This window comes from Triticum dicoccoides, chromosome 7A (assembly GCF_002162155.2).
Source record: "Triticum dicoccoides isolate Atlit2015 ecotype Zavitan chromosome 7A, WEW_v2.0, whole genome shotgun sequence".
NCBI lineage: Eukaryota > Viridiplantae > Streptophyta > Magnoliopsida > Poales > Poaceae > Triticum > Triticum dicoccoides.
The window spans coordinates 2,667,639-2,676,926 of record NC_041392.1 but is presented as its reverse complement, the minus strand read 5'-3'; the positions used below and the strand labels follow the sequence as shown (position 1 = coordinate 2,676,926).

At 47.9% G+C, this 9,288-nt stretch overlaps 1 protein-coding gene across 1 annotated transcript; it reads right to left on the bottom strand.

The window, feature by feature from the left end:
* Positions 1-372: 372 nt before the first annotated feature.
* On the bottom strand, positions 373-5,583 carry LOC119329124 (peroxisomal acyl-coenzyme A oxidase 1-like). Its single transcript, XM_037602118.1, has 14 exons — positions 5,241-5,583; positions 4,235-4,343; positions 4,058-4,119; positions 3,520-3,729; positions 3,299-3,386; positions 3,056-3,218; positions 2,750-2,948; positions 2,402-2,599; positions 1,938-2,069; positions 1,715-1,835; positions 1,451-1,561; positions 1,267-1,336; positions 990-1,173; positions 373-891 (listed from the first exon to the last, which is right to left on the bottom strand). The coding sequence occupies exons 1-14, from the start codon at positions 5,388-5,390 to the stop codon at positions 682-684; spliced, it is 2,007 nt and encodes a 668-aa protein (XP_037458015.1). The 5' UTR covers positions 5,391-5,583; the 3' UTR covers positions 373-681.
* Between the last annotated feature and the right edge of the window lie 3,705 nt (positions 5,584-9,288).

Sequence of the window (9,288 nt, the reverse complement as noted above, 5' to 3'; positions counted from 1 at the left end):
ATTGTAATGCTTCTGAGTCTTTGTGAATTAACTGCCCGGATGGATCAGAATATTATAGTATGTTTTTTTAAACGTTTCTTGAAATTCAAAATAATAGTTCTTTGAATTAACAAGTTTTTTGACAACTACGATATTTTTTTGAAAATGTGAACATTCCTTCAATTTGTGAATAAATTTTAAACAAAGAAACATTTTCGTGCATTTGTGAACAAATTTTGAGAATCATGCAACGAGACGTGAACAAAATGTGGTCAAGATTATGATCTGTTTTTTCCTCCCGGTGCAACGCACGGGCCCTTTTGATAGTACTAAAAAACAAAAAAAGAGCAAGGTATTGACATGAATGCACCTAGATAGAAAAAAACAAGGAAATTTAAGATAAACCATTTCATCCATTATTCTCCCCATTTTCCTCCTTGTACATTCTAGAAAAGAATCCATCCACACACTTGCTACTGATAAGTATCTCAATAATACTGGCACCGGCTAAACATGCATTAACCAAAATGACAACCACAGCAACCGTACTAATTACCCAGGAGGGAGCACGATCCTTTTATTTCTACTAACAACAGCGTCTGTCTGTGTGTCCCTCTTGCCGGCCTTGCCAATTCAACAATAACCAATCGCCTCTTTCCTTGTGATAATTATTACTGCTTCACATCCACAGTCCAACGCGTATCATAGCCTGGAGAGCTTGAGCTGCTGCTTGAGCAGCGGCCGGAGGTGCTCCTGGTACCCGTCGGGAACCACCGTCTCGTTCAGCGGGTCCTTCCACGCCTCCTCGTACAGCGCCGGGTACACGTCCCCGTCGTACCGCCCCAGCACCGACCCCAGGTAGTGGTCCGTGTAGTCGAACGCGTCCACCAGCGCCACCGCGTTAGGCCGCACCTGCACAACATCCAGTTCAGTTCAGTCCATGGAAAGGCAAAAGCTTCGTCGACTGTGTCTGTCTGTCATACGATTGATCGATTGGCCTTGATTCTTACCTGCGCGTACAGCTTCCCGAGCAGCTCGTTGGCCAGCGCGCCCTGCCTGGCTGTGACGCACCCCGTCGACAGGAAGTCGCCCAGGTGCTTGTGGAGCAGGTGGAGCGCGTAGATGCTGCACAGGTTCTGCAGCTGCTCCTTCACCCCGGGGCCAGGGATGTCCTCCTGCAGCTTCTCGATGAACCTACGACACATAGGGGGAGGCATCAGAGGAATGAACTGAATGATTGGGTTATCCCGGAAAATGGATATACAGCAACCCCAGCCAACAACTCACTTGGTCACAATGATCAGCTGGACGTGAGCCACAGCAGCCTCAAGCAAGTCGGGGGACAGCTCGGAGAAACCTGCAAGGCACCAGACCATCCATGTCACTGACTGCACCTAGTAATTCACCAAGAGATGCTACAACAGCAACCATGTTTTGATGTTTTCAATTACTGACTATGTGCAACACCAACCTTCTTCTTGGCTTGGCGCCTTGCTGATGTTCTGGGCACAGTTCACCGCCATCCTCAGGGCCCTAGCTTCAAACACCTCCTTTATGGCAGCAGGATTGAGCCAGTCTTCAGCTGTGGAGAATCATTGATACATGAATAAGTACCACGATCAGTCACAAGCTCAATCGCTTCACCGAAAAGTAGCTCCAGACAAAAACATCTCATACAGTTGCAGAAGTTATGTTATAATAACGAGTCTGCTTGAAGATCTAGCTAGCTGCATACCTGTATTTACAGCGCTTTTGCATTGCATCAAGTGTTGTATGTTGCCCATGTAAGCTATGGTGCCGACAGGTTGCTTCCCAGTGGCCACCTGAGCAACGGTCTTCATCAAAAACCTTGCAACCTGCAGAGAGCACCAAAGGTTGTGATTACACTACTACTGGCCAATACTGAACTGAGGTACAAAAAACAGGCTAAAGCGGATCAGGTGCAAAACGACACTCACCTGCAAGAGCAAAACGACATTGTCTCCTTCATAGGTGCAGGCAGGAACATAGACCGCAAACAGTTCTGGAAGCCCACTGCTGTTCAGGTAACCATGTCCGCCACAGAGCTTTCGGCACTCTTCAATCGCGTCCTGCATAAGAGAGAGACTAGCTTTATTATTACAGAACATTAAATTGTGAAATGCATCCATTATATAAACTGGCTTGACCATGCATGTGAAATCCTAATTATAAGCTGTTATGTTACTAGACAGTCTGTAAATTTCATATGTTCCAATGGAGCTTCATCAAGATATAGTATCAAAATGAAAAAAAAGAGGGGAAATTTAGAGCTCAGTTTTTGGTTGACATGGATGATAAAGATGAACTGATTAAAGTGGAAGGTTCCATTTGCACAAATCAGTACAAACGAGGAAACAAATATAATTGTTAAGGCATTGCTGAACTAATTGATTATACGTACAGCTGTTGCAGATGTTGTCACAGACTTGAGCCCAGCAGTACAGGCATGAGCCTCTGGCAGTGTTGAGTAATCCTTTGCTTCCAGCTTCTGTGTGACGTCCGTGTATAGCCACTTCAGCCACTGACCCACAAATCTATATGCATAAGCTGAAGCCAGCAAAGGGAAGAGCCTGCTCTGTTGAGTCTTGTAATTGAGGACCTGTAAACAGTGTAAATACATTAGCCACTTGTTCGTAGTGGGAAGTTGTCTTGCCATTTTATCCAATTTCTTTTACTTCTAGTTCCGAGTGTTGGCCAGAGTAACAGATTACTACTTGAGAATGACAATCACAAAGGCTGACTGTAGTACCTGAGTCTCAGGGCCACCATCCTGGGAACCGAACTGCTTCCGGATAGCACTATACCTTACAGCAATGCAAACAGCACGTGACAAAGCCTTGGAAGCATCTGCGACAATTGTCTGACGGACATAAACCATTGTCCCGTATAGCAGCTGCTTTGGTACATCTGAGTGCACATACTTTCCCTCCCTTGTAACTTGGGAAAGCCTAGAAGAAATAACCATGGCATATTTTAGGAGGAATTACAGCAAACTAACAGGATATATTGGTAAATACAGAAAGTGGCAGAACAAAAAGCATGCCAACGGACCAACCTCATCAACATTTGATCCCTTGGGATGCGCACATGGTCGAAGCGCAGAACACCATTATCCATGCTGTTATAAGCCCCACTGCCAAACTTTCCGCCAATATCACCAAGAGTAACGCCAGGCAGCGGAGAGTGGTCATCTAAGCTTCGCAACTGCACGATGAAACCTGAAATATGGATGTACTTGAGTTACAGTTCGCAAAGGAAAACCCACTTAAACGACACCATAAAATGCAGAAGGCTTTACCATGTATGCCATAGTCTTTTCCTTCCGTTATGAGACGAGCATACACGACTGCATGCGTGGAAGCTTTTCCCAAACCACCAGGCCACCACTGCACATTTGAGAGGGGAAATCAATAACCATGCAAAAGGAGGCCCTTGAGAAATTTCAGGTTGCCGGGGAAACATAATTAAGGAAGCAAAGTCATAAAATAAAGTAAATTAAGTAGGTTTACAAGATGTTACCTTGCTAGAGGTCAGAGTCGGGCTGTGCATAACAAACTCATCGGTACTTGGATCAAATGTGGCAGTTGTCTCAAGCCCCTGAACATTTGAACCATGACCAAGTTCAGTCTGAGCATAGCAACCAATTATTTGGAACTTGTAAGCCATCGGCAACCACTTCTTCTGTTGCTCTTCAGTTCCTTGCCCTTTTATGGCAGGAACAAACATGCCCTGCAGTCATAAATAATTTATATTCTATTAGTTGCAGTCATAAAATCAAAGATGTTTGAAGAGCACTGAGGATAAACTTATCAGAATTCAAAAATGCGGATGAAGCCTGCACAAAGAGAATCTATCTGTTGACCAATGTGGTATGTTTTTCTAAAATAAACTACTTCTAGGAAGGCCGGAGTGGCAAAGGATTCTACATCTATGTGAGAAGCAATCTGTAGGCTTGAGCACATCCGCAGCACATAAGGCATAACACAGGTGAAGAACAGCCAAATGTGTGAACACTGTATGCATTGAGGAATGAGGATGGAAGGAATCAATAGCATACCCAATGGAGATCAACATAACCAGGCTGGTCGACGTATAGCCTCAGCAAGTTTGCTTCCTCTTCTGTTAATCCACAAAAAATAACATGGAAGTATATCAGTCAAGAGTACATACATACATACATAGAACAAATAAATACTAGAAAAGGCTTGGGGTTGGTGCTGGGCATCCGCAGGACCTGTGAGACGCAGCTCGACGATGCGCTTCCAGGCGTGTGCCGCCTTCTTGAGCGTGTCCTTGAACAGCTCCTTCCTGGAGAGCATCGTCCTGATATCCTTGCGGAACACCTGGATAGATTGCAAAGCAATTCAATATAAGCGAACCTTTTCTGCCAGCCGTCATCAGCATGACATGAACAAAACATACTTCAACCTGATAGAAACATCTCAAGTAGAGTACAGAATCCAAAACTAGGCGACAGTTTGGTTTGGTGTTTAACATTTGCTAAGAAGAGTCTTTGGGAGGACTGAAATAAATAGGTAGCTGTGGCAGTATCTAAACATTGGCCATACGGTGGGTGTACTGTGAAGCTTCGAAGAGGTAAAGCGCAGGCCTGGTAACCGAATAAGCATGCTCATGAAAGCTATTTGCTGTAAGTCATGAAGCGCCAAGCAGAAGGGGCTACTGGAAAAGTTGAGAATGAGTGGAATCCTTGAGCATATTCCTGGTGCGAATCACAACCAGAGTAGGGAGGTGGAGCATCCAAAGCTGTGTGCTCATGGCTGAAGTTGACAGCCAGTTTCGCCAGCAATTATTAAACTAGCGCGTGCTAAATACAGAGAATGAAGTCCTTTGCGCTGCACAGCTTGTCCCCTCAATGGAATATACTAGTAGTACCAAGCAACCGAATCAGGTCGGCGAAAAAAGGAAAGGGATCGCGCAGGGGCATGACTGAATTAATCCTTCCTCCGGTAGCGCGGTGGACCGGACTGGATCAACCCGTCCAGTGTTATTTTGCAAAATCTCTAGTCAAATCTATCTGAATTAACAAAGCAGGCAGGGTGACGAATTGGCGAATAATTGTAGTGGTACTGAATACTACTAGTCGCTGCTTGGTATCCCATCCCGGGGCTGGGGAGGTGGTAGGTGGAATCCAATCTGGACAAGTGAGATCTATCTATCATGCCCGTCCATGGAGGGGAACAGAGGGAGATCGGCGGAATCGGGGAGGGGTTGGTGCTTACGGGGTCGGATGCGACGAGTCGGGCCATGCGGTCGGCGACCTCGACGGCGTGGCGGGAGCCGGCCCAGGCGACCTTCATGGCGTCGACGTCGAACTGGGCGGTGGCCCTCTCCCCCGCCAGGTGGTCCGGCTCCCCTCCGCCGTCCGCCATCTTAGTCCTCGTAGCTCTCGCTGCCGGCGCGCGGGTGGTTGGGGGCGAGAAGCACGAGGTTTTGGTGGTGTGTGGTGTGGTGTCTGGGCGGAGCACGGAGGTAGGGAGGGAGGTATTAATGGAGTGTGCGGCGTGGTCTCCTCTCCTCTCTTCCTCCCGGTATGGACGTATGGTGAGGTTAGGTAGATGGCCGGCAGGCAGCAGTGATACTATTGCGATTTCCCTTTGCTTAGTGTGTTGTGCATCACGTGTGGTTTTGTTTATTTGCTCATTCATTCACACCCCCACCCACGCCGCGTTGGCTCAACCAGTCACCCCTCGTACTCCCCTCCTCCATCAACAATCCTCCTTCCCATCCAATTTCAAGTTCTGTTTTGCGGTTGCCAAACTATCTTGTGTTATTCAGGTTTACAAAGATTATGTTGCTGTGTATAGTCAAATAATGATGGACAGGCGAGAACTGGTCAAAAAATCAGGACTAACATCACCCATTATGGCCCCACATCGCAGAGGTGTTGTTGTGTTTTTTCTTTCCCGGTCGACAATGGGACCAACCCTCGGCAACCGATTCCGCAACGGCACAACTTATCCAACATCCTTATCGTCGCTTGCCTCGTCGGTATGGGCGCGAACGTGTTCTACGGATAACAGCCGGCCACCCCGCGACGGTTGCCCATCTTGTGCGGGAGAGACACTCGCACTTGGGCTTCGCTTTCAATGCGCCGATACATACATAGATGGCATCGCGGGTTAGGGAAACTCCAACGAGGCACACCATTTCTGCCCCCCTAAAAATCCGGACCGAATAGTCTGGAAGACCGTTTGGTCATCAATCCAACGGGAGTCACCAAATATCCACGGACCTGTTCGGATGTCCGGAATCCCACACAAACCAAATAGGATTGATGGGTGTGGGGGTCTCGCCAAAAAACTGCTTAACGGGTCAACGGTACAATCGCATACTCATATTAACCACTTGATTCCAAAAATGCTATGGGAGTAGCAACCCATTAGGACATCGGGCTCAATTCACGATCTAAACTCAGATCGAACGGGCATGGACGTTCCAAACACAAAATCCGACGGCTCGTGCGTGAGAATGCATGAGAGGGTTGGGAAATGGTTTGGTTTTACTGTCCTAAATAAATTATTTGGCAATGTCATATTGTGCAGAGAGATATCTAATGGTGTATCTATGCATGCAAACAATAAGCCAACATGCTACTTAACTAGAAGCAAAAGGCGTGCGAACGGCAACGAAGATTCAAGCATGCTCTACTGACATGTGTTTAATCTTTATTCTTTACATGAGTGACAAAGTACATAACTTCTCATTCTATTTATATACATACAAAGCAAGAAACCAAAAAAGAAACTGCACATTGCTAACTCCTAAAGACACCAATCATTTTAGAACATTTAGTACCATCAAGACAGCTCTTAACATTGTACTTAACTAGAACCAAAAGGCGTGCTTTGTTGCACCGGTAAACAGCAACGAAGAATCAAACATGCTCTACTGACATGTGTTAATCTTTATTCTTTACGTGAGTGACAAAGTACATAACTTATCATTCCATTTATATACATATAAAGCAAGAAACCAAAAAGGAAACAACACATTGCTAACTCCTAAAGACTCCAAACATTTAGAACATTGGGAAACAGGGTTTCCCCCCAATTTGTATTACAAAGCAAACATCCGATACAACCAACGATAGGTGCTGGGGCGGAAGCAGCACAACCATGCCCAAAAAGAAAAGAAAGAGAAAAAAAGAAAAGAAACAAATGCCGATAACGGCGGATCGACAAAGACGACGGAGCCTCGCGACCGTTGCTTCCATCGGAAATCGTCCCCCAAGCTCCGAGACTCCGAAGCGCCGGTACCAATCAACACCTCCAAGAAGGGACGCGACGATGACGACGCTGCTGCCAAGGGTTCCCCCCGGTACACGTGAGGAAAGAGGAAGGGTAGCCCCGACGCCCTCCAGGAAGGTCCGATGGCACCCTCAGGCGCCACCGCGTCGGTGTCGGTCAAGCCAACAAGGATTTCTCCCAATCCCATCCTCCACCTCAGGCACTCCGGTGCTCGCCACCAAACCAACCACCAACCTGTGCACACGGACACAAAGCTTTCCACGTTGTCTCACCACGGCACTGCGAAGATGGCTTGCACAACGAGGAAGGGGAGCCGGGACTAGGGCAGCAGCACCGTCAGCATACTGGAGGGTCCCACCTCCACCGTCCACGACGGTAGCCGACCGGACACCAAAGCGGGAGCCTGCCGGGCCCGTGGCCCCACAGGCCCGGCCGGGCCCTCAGAGGCCCGGACAACTCCCGCCTCTGCGCCACAGCTGGCATGCCGTCGGCGTTGCTGCCCCCCGTCCGAGCTGCTCCACCACCTCACCACACAGACGACGACGAAGCCATGCCGGGGGCGGCCCGCTAGGACCCAGATGGGGCCCATGGGCCTCGATCTGGGCCAGGGGCGCGCCACCGGCCAACCAGCGCCACCACGCCGTCTCGCTGTCAAGGGGTCGCGCCACCACCGAGCGAGCCGCTGGCCACCGCGCCGGGACGCCGGGCCGTCATCAGGCCGAGGGGCACCGCCGCCGCCCCCATGCCCTGGGCAGGGAGCCGCGCGCGTGGGGACAGGCAGGCCCCGCCGCCGGCAACACCACCCAGCTAGTGCCCGGGGCGCCTCGGCGGCGGCAGGGAGGGAAGGAGCGATGAGGGCGGCCGAAGGGGAGGCAAGGCTCGCGCTGCCCCGGCCACCTCCCGGGGAGGCGGCGCGGAGCGGATCCGGGGGAAGGGGCGGCGGCGGCGGCGGCGGGGCCTAGGACAGCCGGCGACGGCAGGGGGAGGGAGGAAGGAACCCTAGGTCGGGGGAGCCGTCCATATCCAGCTAGTGTCATCAAGACAGCTCTCAACATTCTTGCATATTCACCCGTGTCACCTTTTTTGTGCAAAGCGCACTTATAAAAAAGGAAGTTATCCAATAACAAGTAAAGGAGTCGATACCTTTGCAGTCTTGATCATCAATAGTAACAATGTCATCTTGCTTAATATGTTACTCTATTTGTATGAACTTAATACTTTCATATGCGTGTTGGATAAAGGTCTTGGGATGGAGTAATAGTAGTAGATGCAGTTGGATTACGGTCTACTTATTACAAACGTAATGCCTATATATTGATTATATGCATTGGATGATCATCATAACTATGCATAATTCTGTTAAAGGAACCACTAGGGATCAAACTATTGATCCTTACTGTTTCATCAGACTAGTCCATGGCCATAGGATTAGTAGCAGAGAAGCCATTGGATCCTGTAGGGAAATGATGCTGATTGTTTGTTAGATTTTTAGTAACGTCCTCCTTAAATTACGTGCTTCTTGTAACCACTCCCGTTAACTTCTCGGGGCCTTTGTTTCTTAGAAACAAGTTGTCAGCCTCCTGCTTCTGTTCCATCGCTCAACTTTTCCTAGAACCAACTTTTTTCCCTGCTTCCGTCGCTCACTAGTAAGCAATTATTTTGGATGCTAATAAACTTTTCTGCAATTGCTTCAATAAAATGAGAACTTTGTATCTAACACTTCATTTTTGTTTCCAACACAATAGAAATTTGCATCCACCCACAACACAAATTTGTACGATTGTGATAAAAAATTGGCTTGATCTACCAAAAATTAAACAAAATATTGCATCCAAGAAAAAAATTCACATGGAAAGAAACTGAAAGTCCTATATATCTTTTTGAATTTTTGCTCCCGTCGCAGTCGGTCTTGTTTGCTAAATTTGTGATCAAACTTAGATCTCAGGAAAACGCAGGCGTACTACATTATGGAATGGATGGAGTATACGGCCTTAGGCCTTTTTGTAATTATTATTTTTTT

Excerpts from the sequence above, each read along its gene's own strand:
- LOC119329124 (XM_037602118.1), bottom strand. The coding sequence starts at position 5,390 with ATGGCGGACGGCGGAGGGGAGCCGGACCACCTGGCGGGGGAGAGGGCC. Across the intron at positions 3,219-3,298 it reads AAAAGACTATGGCATACATG|GTTTCATCGTGCAGTTGCGA; the intron begins GTAAAGCCTTCT and ends TCCATATTTCAG. Across the intron at positions 1,836-1,937 it reads ATGTCGTTTTGCTCTTGCAG|GTTGCAAGGTTTTTGATGAA; the intron begins GTGAGTGTCGTT and ends TGCTCTCTGCAG.